Source organism: Pundamilia nyererei, unplaced genomic scaffold (assembly GCF_000239375.1).
Source record: "Pundamilia nyererei isolate P.nyererei 1_Seehausen unplaced genomic scaffold, PunNye1.0 scaffold00102, whole genome shotgun sequence".
Lineage (NCBI taxonomy): Eukaryota > Metazoa > Chordata > Actinopteri > Cichliformes > Cichlidae > Pundamilia > Pundamilia nyererei.
In genome coordinates, this window is record NW_005187503.1 from 1,445,545 (window position 1) to 1,463,515 (window position 17,971).

Genomic DNA, 17,971 nt, shown 5'->3' on the forward strand with positions numbered 1-17,971 from the left:
CAGTATCTACAAGGGTATTAAAATTATGAATAAAAAAAAATAAGGTGGAGTTTTGGTAGAATAGCTGGTTAAACTTTGGTCTCGTCAAACAACATTTTCTTATATATGCTAATCTGAAAATCCTGGTGGAGCCTGCACCTGTTCAGGATTTGACATCCCCTATCCAGCATCAAGATTTTCCTTAAATACATGTCAAAGGAGTTATTAGGAGTTTCTTACATTGCACATACTGGCTTGGGTGGTTATATGTTAAGATAATGATGATAATAGTGAGAATCACAGAAGCTTGTAGATGTAGATGGATCTCAGATCAGTCAAAACAAAACAAGCAGCAGCACCTTGTTTAGCATGTTGGTCCACCATCAGTTTTCCTTCCTTCACAAGTTTTTCCATATGCACATGCACAAACACATTGATGTTCTCTCAGTCTGACAAGCTATAGCCACTGCTAACGGATGACTAATGACACATTGAGAGGCTCACGCTAGCATACTAGCATCTGACAGGATGTGTGCATTAATGAACTCAGTAAATGCTTTCCTGATGAGTTTATAGTCTCAGACATTAGTTTCATTGTTTACTGAACACAAGATGATCATCATGACTTTGATTTTTGTCTCTATTAAAGTCTAAAAGAACGTTGAAGCAGGGATTTTTTTTGAAAAAACAAACAAACAGTGGCATCACAAAAGCTATGCTTGTCTTTTTATGAAGTTTACGGCTGTAATGTAGTGAATGTAGACAGTAAAAAGAAAATGCTTCCAACATAAAACTGCTCACAATAAGGTTTGTGGATTCTTATAATAACCAGGCCAAAGCTGATATCTCAGTAACTGGGCAGTTCACACTAAAACAGTACAGATCCGTTGATAGCATGGTGCGTTCTTTAGAAAGGTGTATGTGTGAAGAATAAAGCAAGAATACAGATTAAATCACAGCATGGGCAACAACAGCGAAGAAAAACAGTGGTAAATAAGGTAATACTTATTTTGCACAGGCTGTTGTTGCACTCTCTCCTGCCTGAGAACTGGCTGGTATAAACAAGAAACTGTGCCGATAACGTACTGTGAGGTATATTTGTCGAGCTTCACCCGGAGTACATGAATTTTAGCATGCAGACTCGGTTGGAATGATGATATCTTCTCTTAAGCATATTGTAAAAAATTTAAACTAAAAAATTATTATTCACTGCCCGCCAGAGCAAGACCTCCATTTGCTTAGCTGATTGGAAGATGGTTTTCTGAGCCTTCCCCTCCATCAACTCCATCATCCTATTAATTGGTACACTCGATTAGACTGCTCTGAATGAGAAGACACGGGGGCCTTGTATAGCAGGTGCTGGGGATATTTCAGCTCGTGGTTCAGCACAGATGTTTGTTCATGCGGGTCCTCGTGACACCAATCAATAGTGTCTCTTGGTGACTGATCACAGTGGATCAATCAGTGACACAGGATCAGCGACTGGCTGAAATGTCACCAGCTCCATAATTAAGACCTTCATTAAGCCAAAGTTAACAGAGTGTCACTCTGTTGCTCTCACCTCGACTCATCACCCTTCCTCTCTTCGCATGCACATCCCCCACCTGACTCCTCTCTTCCATATGCCCCCCCCCCCTTCCCAAATCAAACCCAATCCCGCTCTTCTTCCCTTTTTGCTCTCCCTTGTACATTATTTTGCTTGCTTTCTTTCAATGGTCCTTTTCATGCTTAATACATTTGAAGGACAAGCTGCTGTTTCGTCTGGAGGTTGAATAGTCGGATAGCCAGGAAGAGGACGGCGAAGCGGCCTTTTATGAATAGCGAAAAAGGTCACTTAATGTAAAGTGTGTGCGTGTTCCCTGCTTTTTCTTTCGCGTTTTTGTTTGATATTCCTCCCTCTCGACATCCGTCTCTGCCTCTGTCAGGCTCAGAATCTCTCTCTATTCTGATGCTGCGTGCTCCTTTAATCCAGATTAGCTGGCGAGTGTTCTTAATCTTATCACTTCCCCAATCCCGCGTGGGTGTGTGCTTTTCCTGGTTTTGTGTGATAGGGGGAGAGGGAACGATAGACGGCAGGATTAGAGCTGATTCTGAGAGAGAGACTCGGAGAGAGGAGGTGGGGCGAGAAAGAGAGACTGTATGACACTGCAAATGTAATATCACACATATCGGTGTCAGCTGTGGCCTGTTGGAGTCGAGTTGGCCCAATAAAAGGAATGGAGAGAAATTGGTTTGTAAATATAAACGACTGGAGTACAGACCACATTTGCAAACATCTAAACAAGCACAAATGTGTACTACAGTTATAATTGCATTTACATAAATGGTTATATAAAGCACACAAACATGAATATCATCTTTTGTCATTTACATAACAGCAAGGGGCACATTTGCCACATTAAAACTCCAATTTGTGCCAGTTATTTCCATGCTTATATGCTTTTTGCCATGTTAAAATGAATGCGTTTTTCTTTTTGTTGATTAGCCCTGACCTGCATTTAAACCGACTACGTCATCTTTTTCCAGATGAACCGCCCAATCCAAGTGAAGCCTGCAGACAGCGAAAGCAGAGGGGGTAAGAGACACCTGTCCCCAACCCAGACACACAACACCTGTTCAAACATAAACGCCTCCAGAAATATCAGCGATAACATGTCAGTTAGTCTTGCAGTGACATTAAAACACCTGCACGAGGTAAGTGCTTGAGTGGAGGATGCGTTAAGGGAAAGTACAGCGGTGCAGCGCGATGATTAGGACTGTAAGTTGACAGCAAGATGTAAACGATTGGCACGTTTTTCTGGTTTTCACCCACGGACATGCTTTTGAGGTCAATCGGTGATTCTGAACATCTTTGTTTTAGGGTTTCGCTCACTCACACTGCATAGTTAGTAGGATAAGTGGTTACAAAAATGGATAGATGGTTTAAATGGTGTGCACTGATATGACAGTTATATATGTGATAGATCTCCTGTGCCTCACCATAAATCACAAATTCTCTTTTGACACCGTGGCCTTGCACTGGTTACCGCAAAATCGAACGCAGAGATAACGGCACAGTTTGAGGCAGTTAGCGGCGCCATAATTTTCAGATTTATCAGCCAGGAGATCATGGTTTGTGTCCAGTGGTGTTGGTTAAAAATGTGCCTCTTCCAGCCGCACTAAACAAAGACAAGCTGCCATAACCCAGAGTGTCATGCACCGTCACCATGGACACAGTGGAGCTGATGTTTTATTAAAGTTCTGATGTTAAAGGCCCCTTATTTCCTAAAAGATGCAATCTGCACTGAAAATATGACAGATTTTATCAGCCCTTCAGCAGATTATTGTTCAGACTGAGTAGTCAGCTCAGCTGCCTGTCAAGATGGATGTTTTGCTGCTGTCAAACTACACCTGTACATCACACACTGCACACAGCCACTTACGCTATCATAAAAGAAAACACTGGTAGGTTTTGACAGGAGGTATTAAAGATACTTCATCTCTCATACCTCATATCATTTTACATTACCATTGCTGATTTTCAAAGCATAACACTAGCTCGCTCTCCCTTTAGGGTTGGGTTTGTTTTTAGTCATAATCTGAATGGAGAATTTTCAGAAACCAAGAGATGTTGCTTGTTGATTTTTAGACTGTAATGTTTACCAAACCCTAAGCCCAGATGGGCTGCCGGTGACCTGGTAAACGCTCTCACATGCGTCACATCTGACTTCATCCAGATGCAAATTTTAAAGATAACCAAATCACTAGAGACTGCAGGACTACGTTTAAACTAGTAATTAAGAAAAGTACAAAGGGTATAATAAGCATCTGATCACTTAACCTCTTACCCTCCATCGAGACACCCAGCTTGAGTTAGGTTGGTGATTTTGGTTTGGGTTTATTCAGTGTCCACGCATTTTTATACCTAGCTATAAAACATTTAGGAACAGGAAAAACAAACATGTCAAAATGTGTGAGAGTGCATTTAAAATGTAATGTAATCTGTTATTTTCTTAAAATCTGGCTATCTGGGCACTGGTTTAGCTGGGTGGAGTGGGCTGCCCATGTGCTGTGGGGATGACGTAGAGCCTGGGTTCAGATCTGCCCCGGGGCCATTTGTGCATCTTCATGCTGGGTTTCTTGTCTTCTCTCCACTACACTGTTCTATCACAATAAAGGGTAAAAAAAAAAAAAAGATAAATAAATAAAATAAGTCTATTTAGCTTAGGGCTAAAATAAAAGTTACCCCTAACCCTACACACGTGACTTAAAGGATCCTGATATTAACTAAAACTTGAAATTTGCTTCAGACACAGTAGCCGCTGCATCACATGTGCTAGGTTTTTGCAAGAATGAAGTTAAAATATGCAACGCTCCAGTTTTTGTGCTGTTGGAAAAGCTCTCACATCTGAGTCGACATCCAGGAAATAATCCAAGACTCTTTCTCGCAGCATCCACTGTCTCTAATAGGCCTGTTTTCACTGGAGTTTGACGTGCCACAGTAGGAAAAGCACAGGTGTAGATAATAAAATTAATGATGGCTGAATGCCATTTAGCTGCTTCAGTTTCAGGGTTCTGGTATTGTGCATGCTGGCTCCCTGTCACACTGTGGCAAATCAAAACGCCTGCTGTGAAAAGGGCCCATTTTCCTAAAAGTCAGTCCAAGTTTTTAACATTTTGAACATGTGATTTTAGATTCTATGCCAGTAACCTGAAGGATCAACACTTTAGATTTTTATTTAGCTCTTTAAAATTCACAAAACAGTAATAGAAATCCTTTGGTTTCCTTTTAGTATCACAAGACAAGAAGCATGCAGATGCAGGCATTTGTTTATATGCTGTTTATATATATAAACGCATGATTTTTTTCAGTTTTTTATCCATTTTCTGACACTGATTGGCTCACAGCGTAGTGAGCAAATTCTGTGCTTTTCATCAGCCAATACCCAAACCCTCCCCATTAACACACCACCCAGGCAGGTGTTTCTAATCAAACCACATAATCTTCTTGACATTTAGGCTGTATGTAGGTTTGCAATAAGGATAATGGCACGTTCGCTGTGACTGATTGTATCTCAAGCTTCAAGTCTCTGACATTTGATTATCATACGGAAATAAATTGGAAAGAAATGGCATCACGAACAGTTTTGGGGGGGAAAAAAATAAAACAAAACATGTATCACTCGGTTGTTCTTTCTGAGAGTAATCTGCAGGAATGTAAGGCGCGCGCAATTTGTAGTGAATGGGCTCAAACATGCAGAATCGCTGGTCTGATCCTTCACAGACAGGGACAGACGGAGCAGCTTCTCTGACCACACAGAGGGTGACAAACATTTGAGTCACCGCCAGATGCTGTTTGTTGTGCCGTTCATGTTACTGCACTCTGGTGGTGCTCCGAAGTACAGCAGGCTAACGTCCAGCCCTCTTTGTAACTGCTTGTCACCCTGTTGTCATTTTCTGTTATTCGTGCATGTACAGTGACATGGTGCTTCTCCCCCCTACCTCCACCCTCTCCACCCCTCCCCGCACGCTTTCACTTGCATTACCTTTCTCACAAATACATCTCTTTCTCCCCCTGTCTTTAATCTCACTCACATTACCACACATTACCCTCCTTTCTCCCTCCCATCCTGGTAATCTCCTTCCCCTTAGAAGACAGGAAGCTGTTTGTGGGCATGCTGGGAAAGCAGCAGACGGACACCGATGTGAGGAAAATGTTCGAGCCATTCGGCAGCATAGAGGAGTGCACGGTGCTCCGCGGGCCTGACGGTACCAGCAAAGGTAATAATGTGAAATCATGCCATGTGAAACACATCCAACATCAAGGCTGAACATTCCCTCCACAACATGCACAGTCCCAGAACGATATCTAAATCTGGATTCGTTTGTTTTTTTTCTTGGAAGCATCGTTATTTTATTCTTTTCACATTTGAGCAGCATATTTGAAAATATGACAGAAAATGTCCTGCATCACAGTACTCAAGAGTCCTTTCAGAAACTCCTGAACTAACTTCCAAAGTCAATTACTTCATAGTCTAGCTGAGGATTGCCTCTGGTAAAATATTCATGCAAATCTGCGCATATTTTTAGATTAATCCTTATAACAAGCAAACAAACAGGCAAACTAATGCAACCATGCACATTACATCCTTGGTGAAGATAACAGACAACCTATGCAAAGCTCTGATGGCTGACCGGCGCTCCTCAGCTAAACAGGTGGAACTATAAAGTCTAAGAAGTCTTACTAAATATAAAATTATGGTGAGCAATGGCTACATGTTATTCTGCTTTTATTATACCACTCTTTGTCTCCATGGTTGTCCCTGCATCATTTAATATCTAGCGAGACTTCCTGGACTTTGTTTATTTGATAAACGCCAGACGTATTACAGAAAGATACAGTATTATTCACAGAAACAACACATTAGCAGCAAAACATTCATCCATCTATGTTCATTAGGTAAAAACTGTTCTCCCCTCACATTTAAAGAGCTACAAATATGAATTTTGACTGTGTTTACTTTTAAACTCCCTGCTGGTCCTCCCCTGTCCACAAACTCTACTACTCTACTCTAAATAGTCTGAAACCTCATCGTTTAAACATTTAAATACTTAAATATTGCTTAAATGGATGCAATTAGCCATGTCATATCTTATTTCTATTACCCCCGATGGCTTAGCTACTTAAAAACCTTAGCAATAATTCATATTTGTCCCACTGAATAAAATCATCAGCACTAAGATGATTTTGCTAAGCTATGCCCTCCACAATTTACAAAAGCAGCCTTTAGTCGAGCATCCTTTAAAGCCACTGGTTGCAGCCAGATTCCCGGTCACGACTGTAGAAGTGTGGACTGACTTTGTTTTACCGTTTGTATTTAAATCCGAAGAATAAAGCTCGCAGCATGTTGCAACTCCACCGTATAAATGACTATTGTCAGTAACAACAATGCTAATGATATTTTCCATGTAAATCAAAGTCCGCGACAGTTCAAACACAGAGGTTTGACTTTTCTGCGTTTGCTGCACGAGGCACGACTAATAGTGCAGTAGGTTTTATTGGTCATAGCTAATGATGCGTTTGGTGGTTTACGGGCTGTGATTGATGAAGCAATGAATGTTCTGTGGACCATGCTTAATGGTGCCACGGTAACAGATGAAATGCTGGATGCAAGATGGCTTCTAATGTATATTTAAAGGGAAGCGTTTTTGTTATAGTGTGTGTAAGTGTGTGTATGTGTGAGAGAGGGGCTGTGCTTAATGATGTGTCATTTCATGTAGGGTGTGCATTTGTAAAGTTCCAGAGCAACGCAGAGGCCCAGGCCGCCATCAACGCTCTTCACGGAAGTCGTACTCTACCTGTAAGTCCACAAAATACACTCTTTCTGACACACATACACAAGCACACTCATGCTGCACATGCAGCATGGTTACACAAATTCAAATGAACCCAGCAGACGCACTCAGATGCTCCAAACCCAGTCATTTAGAGACTCACAGGGTGACTCAGCTAATGGTCACCACTTCTCCTTTCTGTCCCCCTCCTCCACACACACTCACACACAATAGAGGACACACTCTTTGTAAAATGCGGTCATGATTTATCTCTGGAGGTCTTACTGCAGTGTGGCTTGATGTAGGGCGTCAAAATTAAAATAAAAACCTATTTGTTTATTTAGTTTACGTCAGTAATGGATCATAAAATGTGCTCGTCTAAATCAGGACACTTTAAGCTAATAATAATACGAACGTAAGCCTTTATTAAACACATCCATCCAACACATCCAAGCAATTATTTTTCAGACCTTTTCTGGGTCTCTATGCTCTCTCAGGCAGTTTAAGTTTAAGCATAAAAAAGGTCATTTCACTCATTTAGAGTACGGTCTCAGCTCCAACTCAGTCACTCCAAGGAGTGTTTTACCTTTATTTGAATCTGTAGAGGATCTAATTTGATGATTGTTATCATCATTCTGCTGCATCGCAAAACTTTTAGCTGGACGGTCACCTAGGCACCATCGTGTGAGAGGCTTTAATAAACATGGGATTTCTATTTCCCCCTCGGTGATGGCGAGCTGTCAGGTTTCCCATCTCTTCACTGGTATTCATTATCCTCTCTTTAGGACATAAGTAGCGCTAGCTGCTCTTCAGAAACATTTCAAAGTTTTCTTTGTTAGTCCACAATAACATTTTCGAGTTTCTAAGTGGCAAACTCCAGTCATGGAGCCATGGGGTTGGGTTTTTTGGATGGGTTGGGGGGGGAGGCAGCAGCTTTCTCTGTGTAATGCTCCATGCAGCCATGCACTGTGAGGCAGAATGGGAAATGAACATAGAAGTTAAACAGCTCCAGTGACTCATTTAAGACATCAGTTTCTTATTTTGGGCTTCTTCTTTTTTTTACTTCAGTGACTACTCTGGGTTTTTCCTTTGGAGTCATTTAGCTGTGCACCCGCAGGCCTGAGTCATCGGTTTGTCAAACTGTGGACTGATAAATGTTTTTGTTTTATTTTGTTTGTTTGTTTTCTAAGTTTACCTTGCAGCCTTTTGCAGTTTTACTCGAATCAATCATTTCCGATCTTGTGTTTTCAGAGATCTATTTTTCAGATTAAAATGTTCACTTAGCTCTAACCTCCAATCTTATTTGATGATGGCACAAACCGCTTTTGTCAGTGTCATTAGCCTTGAGCTCCACAAACATCCCTCTAGACACTACACTGAGTCTTTGAGTGATGCATTCATTGTGGAAAATGCATGTGTAAGGTAAAAATATTGGATTCTAACCAGTTTTGTTAGGATGCAGTGAGAAATGCTCAGAGTAGTGGTGGTAACAGTGGTAATCTTTCCACTGTGCGTGTTTTAACCTCTTGCTGATGTTGAGCGTTGATGCTAAAAGCATCAGACAGATGGAGTTTTGATTTTTCTGCCTTTTCCTCCGCAGGGCGCCTCGTCCAGCTTGGTGGTAAAGTTTGCAGATTCTGAGAAAGAGCGAGGGCTCAGACGGATGCAGCAGGTGGCCTCCCAGCTTGGAGTCATCAGTCCCATGACCCTGCACCTCGGGGCCTACAACGCCTACACGCAGGCCGTGAGGAAAACCCGCAGACATACACATCTCACCCAAAACACACACTATCTGTCATGAGAGCACTACAACATGTTGCTGAAAATATTTATTCTGATCCCAAAATATCAAAAGTGAACTGTTTTTGTGTAATTTCTTTTAATGCTCTATCCTCTGCACTTTGTTTTCTCTATCTGGCTTTCTCATCATCATCTTTGAGCTATCTTAGTGCGATGGAAGATATAGGCACAGAAACCATCCTTTAATCCCCCAAAAAAAACATAAAAGAAAAAGCTACTCGAGAGACGCTTGAGTTGTAATGTTCTATTCAAGCATTTTATACTCAGAATTTCAATCCAAAAGAGATGTCTCATATGATATTAAGATGATTATAATTGGGAGGGGAAAAAAATCTCAAATAACAATATAAAGTCATCGTCGCTAATTGACCATTTACTGCAAATGGTTTCAGATTTGCCTCATTTACAGTTGTTCAGATTATGATGTTTAACGAGGCCTCTCGAGACTTTTACTCATGATTGATGTGTTTGTAATTTAGTAAGAAAAAAGGTCACATAAAAACAAAATTTAAAAAAATGCTCAATGGAAGGGTAATTTAGAGAAATTGCAGGTAAAGCTCCAAGCTAGACAAAAACGAAGGCGGGGTTCAATAAAATTCTTTGGTTACAGCTCAGAGATGTGAATGAAGAAATGATCCAATCCACTGAATGTGTTTTGATTCCAAGCTTGTCAGTTTCTCTTATCGGGGCTGGCGCGTATTTCTAACAGTTGCATGTTGCAAAACTGTGACGTCAGACTCGTGGCTTTTGCACGACTGAGTCAGATGCGCGCCTTCTGTTTCTACACGGTGTTCAGACTCAGAGATAATAAAGCAGCTCTCTCGATGCCGCCACAGTCTTCCCACACAGGAAACCGAATAGGGATCAGGAAGGGAATCGATAAGGAATCTGACCTATAAGAAGAATCAATAATGCCGCTGGGTATCGATAAAGTCTTGTCAATATGAATCCTTATTACAGCTAAGGTGAAGAGCACACAACGTGAACTAAAGACTAATTATTCCCATGATTTGATCGTAATGAGGGATTATAACCATCAGGAAGCGATTTTTCCCGATGAGTGAGGTCACTAGGCAGAGTGCTCTGCGGTGCTTAGATGTACCCTTCAAACATATAGATTCATGTTTTCTGTTTTATTAAAGGGAAACATAAAACAACAAAAACAAGAGAGAAAAGGAAGAAACAAAGGGATTTAAGTAAGAACAGGGAATTTTCTTTTCTCTTTTTTTTGTTCTCAATGACTGCTGGTGGAGTCAGGATGGGTCAGAGCACTGATACTTGGGAACGTTATAGTATATTTTCTTCCCCCTCTACAGCACTTATTTATTTCTGCGTCCTTTAAAGTAAGACTGTTGACTCAAGCCATCACATGGGAGGTCACTAGACTCTGGAACAACCCCCATCAGTCCCCCATCTGTCCCCCTTCTAGTCCCTTGGGATCCCCCAAAGCTATTGGAGGCTGGTCTGACTTAGTCTCACCAATGAGATCCATTTATTAGGTGAATTAGTTAGATAAATAAGTAATGGAGATAATAATTATCATCATTTAAAATAAATAAGTCAAAGAGAACCTATTATACTCATTTCCATCTTCACATTTTAATTCCTGGAGTTTATTACAGCAGCTTTGTGCTGCCTCTCCATTTATCCTTTCTCTTGCATAAACAGTGTTAACTCTGATCTTTGAATCTTTTATTTCAGTCAGGTTGACTGCCCATGTGATCACATGATTTGGGGCAGCAGGAACGTTTTTGCTTTTCAAGATTGCTATAACCTTTTTTGACATCATATAGAGCCGACAGTTGGAATAAAAGAATACAGAAAACAACAAATATGTGTCTACTGTTAAAAATGTTATTACAGGCTCTTTGTGTTCTTGTAGGGTCTTTACCTTACAATATAAAACAGCTTGAGGCGAGTGTTGTTGTGATTTGGTGCTTTATAAATAAAATTGAATGGAATTGAATTAAAAATATTAGATTGCTGAGTTGAGCGTGTAGATTTTCAACGTAAGGCCTACGGGCAAATTGGAGTCCCCATTATAACTCGTTTTTCAATTCACTAAATAAAAGTGACCGATGTTGCAGATGCATCTATTAAAAGCAGTAAAACATGTTATTTTACTCTCATATAGACAAGTGCACAGGGCAATAAACAAGCCTTTTGCCAAGCTGATGTAGTTAGTAATGTCAGTTAATTTGAAAATAATACAAACACTTCAGGAAAAGAAGAGTTATGGGCCTTTTACTGCTTATTCATTTCATCTGATAAATATAATTGATTGTTAATTTGGTGACCTCTGCCCTCTGTCATTCTGCAGAAGTCCACGAGATGAAATGTTGAACATTTTGCTTTGCAGTAAATGAAAATAAATGTCTGTGTAATTTAGATTGATGTCAATATTAATAACAGTCAAATGTTAATAATAGTGAAAAACAGGAGAAAAAAATATATACATCATCAATCATCAAATATTGCTTATTGTTTTCTTATTGAGGCTCGGGTCTGGAGATGTCACAGTAATATTAAACACATCAATTTTAGTGACTGAATCTCATTATTGGAGCACGTTGATGAGGGAAATCTGAACAACGTGAGTCATTTCTAATCTGCACAAATCGCTCACCAAATGTCTGATGACGAGCCTCTGCACAGCGTCTTCATGCTTTAAAAGTCTGCTGGTGTTTCTGTACTTTACAAGTCTGAGAATACACACTAATGGCCTCTGCACACCGAAACACGGACTCCGAACTTACTCTAAATGTCAGTTTTGCCGACTCCTGCTCCTCAATCCATCACAGCATCTCTCTCTCTGTCCTCCAGCTGATGCAGCAGCAGGCCTTGGTGGCGCAGTCGGCCTACCTCTCTCCTGTTGCCACCGTGGCTGCAGTTCAGATGCAGCAGCTCGCTGCCCTCAACCCCAGCAGCATCATTGCCACGCCGATTGCATCCATCACCCCGTCCTCAGGTAATGAGAGGCAGAGATGTCTGGCCTTGATTAGATTTCTGCCTGAAGTATGAGGGCGGATATACAAGGAGAGGTGGACCAGAGAGGACAAAATTACACACATCTATTCTGTATTTTTTTTTCATTCTGTCTCAAAGTTAACTCTTACTTTTTAAGGTAAAATAGGAGTAGGAGATGTATTTCACTTACTTATACAGTTTATATATAAACTGTATATTTAAATAAAGGTGGAAATTGCCAGGATAAGCGAGCAATTCACCTGCTTTTGAAACCAACCTTAAGTGGTCGTTAGATTCAAAATTTTCAACCCTTAAAGTTGCTGCGTGGTTTATTTAAGACTTCTGAAAACTGGTAACAGTCTGCTGGCTACGGTTCACTCTGTTTAAAGGATCGTTTCTATGTAACGATGATACAAAACCTCAAATTTGATTGAAAGTAACTAATCAGTCAAACAGCTGTCATTACATTTGCGTCAGAGGTTTCTATTGGTGCGTGAAAGTACGTGACATCACCACCCTCCTCTCACCCACTGAAACAATAGAGATCTTTCATGCACAGTAACTGCAAATCCACTTTCAAATCTCATAAACTCATATTTTATTTAGAGTAGAACAAATGAAATGTATCAAATGTTTAAACTGTGCAAAAAGTGCAAATTCTAAGAAAAAAAAAAAAAGAAGCTCATTTTGAATTTGATGGCAGCAGGATGTCTCAAGAAAGTTGGGTCAAGGCCATGATTATAACTGTGTAGCATCCCCTCTTCTTTTAACAGCAGTCCGTAAACATCTGGGAGCTGAGCAGACCAGCTGTTGGACATTTGGAAGATGAATGCTGTCTCATTCTTGTCTGATGGAGGATTATAGCTGCTCAGCAGTCCAGTTTTCCATTTTAAATGAGCTTTGGCCCAGGGAAGATGAGTGTTTCTGGATCATGTTCACAACAAGCCTCTTCTTTGCATGATAGAGCTTTAACCTGTGTTCACAGACAGTGATTTCTGGAAGTATTCCTGAGGCCGTGCTGTGATTTCCATGACAGAATCACTCCTTTTTTTAATGCAGTGCCAGAGTGCCCAAAGATCATGGGCATCCAGTGCTGATTTTTGTCCTTTGCACACAGAAATTTCTCCAGATTCCCAGACTCTTTGGATGATATAATGTACTGTAGATCATGAGATCTTCAGAGTCTTTGCAATTTTATGTTGAGGAACATTTGTTCCACAATTTGTAGACCTTTGTCAGTCCATCTCCTGAGAAACTCTGCCTACTAGCCTGTTGTGAAATGTTCCTTTTTAGTACAACTTACTTCTCCATCCTTTTGTTGCACCTGTTTTGTTAAGTTGCTGCCATTAAATTCAAAACAAATTTTTCTAAAATGGTTTTCTCAGTTCAAAAATGAGATGTTTTGTATGTTCCACTGCAAATGTTTTATGAGACTTGCAAATCATTACATTCTGTTTTTATTTATACTTAACAGTGTCCAAACTTTTTTCTTTTGGGAAGGGGGGGGGGCGCACTGTGTTTCTAGGACCTATAAAATAGAAATTAATGCTGTTACCTTGAAAACATCTGCAGGTACCAGCACTCCACCCTCCATCGCAGCTACACCCGTTCCTGCTCTGCCTCCACCAATCGCAGTGAACAGCTACCCCTCTGTGCCAGCACCACCCAATGGCCAGCCAGCTACAGAAACCCTGTACACTAATGGGGTTCATGCCTATCAAGGTACAGGCATCGCATCCTACACAGATTATAGCTGTATCCTCAGATTCACAAACCTCTTGTGTAGCATTCATATAACATTAAATATATCAAATAACATTCATGACTTTTTTTTTTTACTATGCTGTAAGTTGTTAACCACATGCTGACTGTGTTACAGCTCAGAGTCCTGTGCTGGACCCCCTGCAGCAAGCTTATACAGGCATGCAGCACTATACAGGTGAGAATCAGGATTTACAGTGGCACGCATGTCCAATATAACTTAATAAATTCTTAATAAATAACCATGCATTTATAGAAATGTATTTGTGGTAGAGAAGTCCTTGTTTTGTGTTAGAACACGGACAATTACAAACTTTAAGTGACGTTGGACTCTGTTTAGTAGATTTAGATTTAAGTAAGAACCTTTTCAGGTTACAAATGCAAATTGCAAACTTACAATCAAATGCAGCTGCAGTACCTTTTGGATGTCAGAACTGCTGCATGTGCAAAGAAGAAACTCTCATTCAAAGTCAACACATGCACATATATTACAAAGTGTAAATAACCTCCAGCACTATAAAGTGAGTCACACATCACAAACTTTATGCAAAACATAGCCCAGTTTTAGCAAACCTGTAGGTGGGGATGCAGCTCTGTCAGATGTTTTAAGTGAAAAATGATTAGTGTGCAGTGTTCTGCTTGCATCGCCACCGCTCTCGGCTCACCTGTTCCTCCTCTCCATCAGCCACCTACCCTGCTGCCTATGGCCTGGTGGGACAGCCGTTCCCTCACCAGCCCACGCTGGTGGCCCAGCAACCTCAGCAGCCGCAGCAGCTGCAGCAAAGAGAAGGTAAACTCAAAATGGGGTTTTACATGTTTGGCTAATTTACCACAAATCAAACAAGCTTTACATCACAGAAAACCACCAAAATGTTCTGCTGTTTAGGGAAATGTTGACCAAATGTTATCAGCCATTTAAACCGGCCACTTTGTTAGGTACACCTTGCTAATAATGGCTTGGACCATGTTTACCCTTCAAAGCTACCTTAATTCTTCATTTGATACAATCAGCAAGGTGCTAGAAAATATTCCTCAAATTTGTTTCATTATAGCATCACACAGTTGCAGATTTGTCAGCTCTACATCCATGATGAGTCTCTCATCCCAGACGCGCTCTATTGAACTGGGATCTGGCAGGTCATTTGAGTGCACTGAACTCCACCCATTTTATAATTTGAGCTTTATAACTAGTGTGTGATCCTGCTGGAAGCAACCATTAGAAGATGGGTACACTGGAAACCTACCAAGTGAAAGTTAGAGCAGAAATCAAGACTCATCAGGCAACCTTTATGTGGTACGGTTCACACAGGCTCATTGGGGAAATCATTATATAAAATAATGATATATAATAAACTTTGAAAGCACATTGGTGTGTTGCAGCAAAAAATCAGATTTGTAAAGACCGCTCCTTAAATCTGTATGTTTTAATATGCACACAAAAAAGGATGAGATAAACATTGCAGACAAAGTCTGTGTAGCTGGAGGTAGTTTGGCACAGAATTATATGAAAACAGAGGGAAAAAACTGCCATTTTCACTGACCGCTTAACCTGTGTGCATCTCTATGGCTGCCCTGTCTTTGTGTACAGGTCCCGAGGGCTGTAACATCTTCATCTACCACCTGCCACAGGAGTTCACTGACTCTGAGATACTGCAGATGTTCTTGCCCTTTGGAAACGTCATCTCTGCAAAGGTCTTCGTCGACCGTGCCACCAATCAGAGTAAATGCTTTGGTGAGTCACTTTGACGGTCACAGGTGTCTCTTTCTTTCCTGCACAGAAAGAAATGCTGCTGTGATATAACACTGCCTTTTATTTCTTTTTTCTTCTTAGGGTTTGTGAGTTTCGACAACCCATCCAGCGCCCAGACTGCCATCCAGGCAATGAACGGCTTCCAGATTGGCATGAAGAGACTGAAAGTGCAGCTTAAGAGGCCCAAGGATGCCAACAGGCCTTACTGAAGGAGGTGAGTTTCTATATATCGACACATTTGAGGAGTTTTTTGGGGAGGAGGAAGCTCAAGGGAGGGATTGATAGACAGCTGGAACTGTGTGTGAAAGCTAAGGAGACAGAGTGGATGTAATTGGGGGGTAAATGGCTGTCTTTCATGTGGAACCAAAGAAGTCAATAACCCTACAGTAGATTAACTTTAATGAGGTGAAAGCACTAAGAATACCATCAGTCTGAAACAGGATCAGAAGATACCTTTTGTTGTGTAAAAGTGGCTTGTTCTGTTTTTTTTGCTCACTCCGTATTGAGAAGTAGATTTTATTTTATTTTATTTATTTAGTTGTTTTTTTTTAATGGGTTCAAATGTTGTCTAACCAGTGTTCTGTCACAGGGTTGAATGCCTACTGCTGTCCCTCATTAATTTTTTTCTTTTTACTTTCATTTTATTGTTTTTGTGCTGTGCCATATGTGCCATTTTTCCTGAGAGAAAGAGAGAAAAAACAAACAAACAAAAAAACGCCACACCACTCTCAAGACTGTCCCGTCCATACATATATGGTGAAGACGTGCGTCGCTATGGGTACAGTTGCCTAGCAACCTCTAAAACCTACTACCTCCCCTTCCTTCTCACTGCGTTGTAAGTTAATTGGCCTGTGTTGGTTGGTTGCTGTGGCGATATTGCCTGTGATGGTTGCCATTAGCAGTTTGGTTTTTTATTTCTTTTTTGGGGGGGGGGGTTTGGGCCGTTGCCTTGATTCACCATGCTCAACTGCATGGCGGGTTACTGTGGCGACCATGAACTGTGTTTGGTGTGCTGTGAGTTTCCTCTTTTATTATTTTATCCTGGTTTTAATCCTTGCAAAAACTGATCAGTAATCGTCAATTACCTCAGCATCTGTAAGCAACTGATTATCATGACATGCTGTTTGCCTTTAAAGTCCTCTAAAAGCTTCAGTGCTAAGAGCTAAATTAGCTGGTTGACCATCAAATATGGATACACGAGACCTCTCCCGGACATCTCTTTGGTTTTGATTGGTTTCATTTTTGTCGTCTGTCATGATTATCATTCTTACATATCCCTTCTGTTTAATTGGATGGTGTGGTAGTTTTCGGTGAGTGCGAGGTTTTCGTTTTGTCGTGATTCAATTCCATGTGACTTTGTGCCTGAACTTTGTCCATGTTTATTTTATTTTTTTGTGAGGCTGAAAGAAAATATATACGTGCCCCTGTATATGGTTGACAGCAGAGTATTTATGTACGACTGACTGATCGTGTGTGAGATGAACACAGTGTTGTACGAGGTGCAATCATAAAGCTTATGAATCACAAACCATACCTAGATAAAATATGGCCAACCTGCTCTTCAAGGTCACTTCCTTGTGCACTTTTGCACATCTTTCATCTCCTGCTGTGCTAATTTAAAATTGCTCTCTGGAAGCATTTTTATTACCACTCTGTGTTGGCTTAATGTGTATTTTTAAGATGTGCTCCCTAAATCTGAGGAGCAGGGTGGCTAATGAATGCAAGGCCAAAACAATCTACCACACAATGACGGCCGCCCCTCTCCCCAAATTTAGGACATGGCCTTTAATGTTCTCCCACAGATGCCTCAGAATGTTACAGTTAAACTGTCCTGTCAGTTTCATCATTGGGTACAAATTAATTAGAAGCACACTCCCTTCTCCACACCTTACCTGATGCATCACTTTCAGGTTTGGAAAATGTGGAAACTGCAGTGGATCCTACGACTGTCTAATCATCAGTGATAATCGTCCACAGGATATTTGGTCAAACCTGACACTGAAAATGATTGAGCAACTCTAATGTCCATTGCGATCTAGAAAGGTCAGCAGAGCTAGAAGAGATCCAGAGTTGCCCACTCGGGTGACCCTGAAGAGGCCAAACCTAAATCTGAATTATTGAAGCCCTCGGTGGCAGCATCCTAAAACTTTGTGATCACATCTCGTGTTAGTGCGAGCGTTTTTGTGTTGAGTAAAATCTGAAAATTGTTGGTGTATGTGTGTGTGTGTGTGTATGTGTGTGTGTGTCAAATGAGACACTAACTAGAAGGTTTTGGGTAAAGCTGTTTTGTTCCTGTGACACGTGCTGCTGGCTGAGGAACTACATTCCTCTGTAGGAATTCTGGGACTCCAAAAGCTAAGAAGAAATAACCATAAATAATCATAAGGTTGAAATAATACC

The 17,971-nt window shown here is 40.8% G+C and overlaps 1 protein-coding gene across 1 annotated transcript in view; it reads left to right on the plus strand.

Moving 5' to 3' along the window:
- Nucleotides 1-17,971, plus strand: part of celf3a (cugbp, Elav-like family member 3a) — a 34,981-nt gene that overhangs the window by 15,012 nt on the left and 1,998 nt on the right. The window contains exons 4-13 of the mRNA XM_005740686.1: nt 2,506-2,554; nt 5,611-5,739; nt 7,240-7,319; nt 8,894-9,037; nt 11,917-12,061; nt 13,633-13,782; nt 13,940-13,999; nt 14,507-14,611; nt 15,410-15,553; nt 15,653-15,785. Coding sequence (XP_005740743.1) covers nt 2,506-2,554; nt 5,611-5,739; nt 7,240-7,319; nt 8,894-9,037; nt 11,917-12,061; nt 13,633-13,782; nt 13,940-13,999; nt 14,507-14,611; nt 15,410-15,553; nt 15,653-15,780 — 1,134 coding nt within the window. The 3' untranslated portion in view covers nt 15,781-15,785. The remainder of the gene's footprint in view (nt 1-2,505; nt 2,555-5,610; nt 5,740-7,239; nt 7,320-8,893; nt 9,038-11,916; nt 12,062-13,632; nt 13,783-13,939; nt 14,000-14,506; nt 14,612-15,409; nt 15,554-15,652; nt 15,786-17,971) is intronic.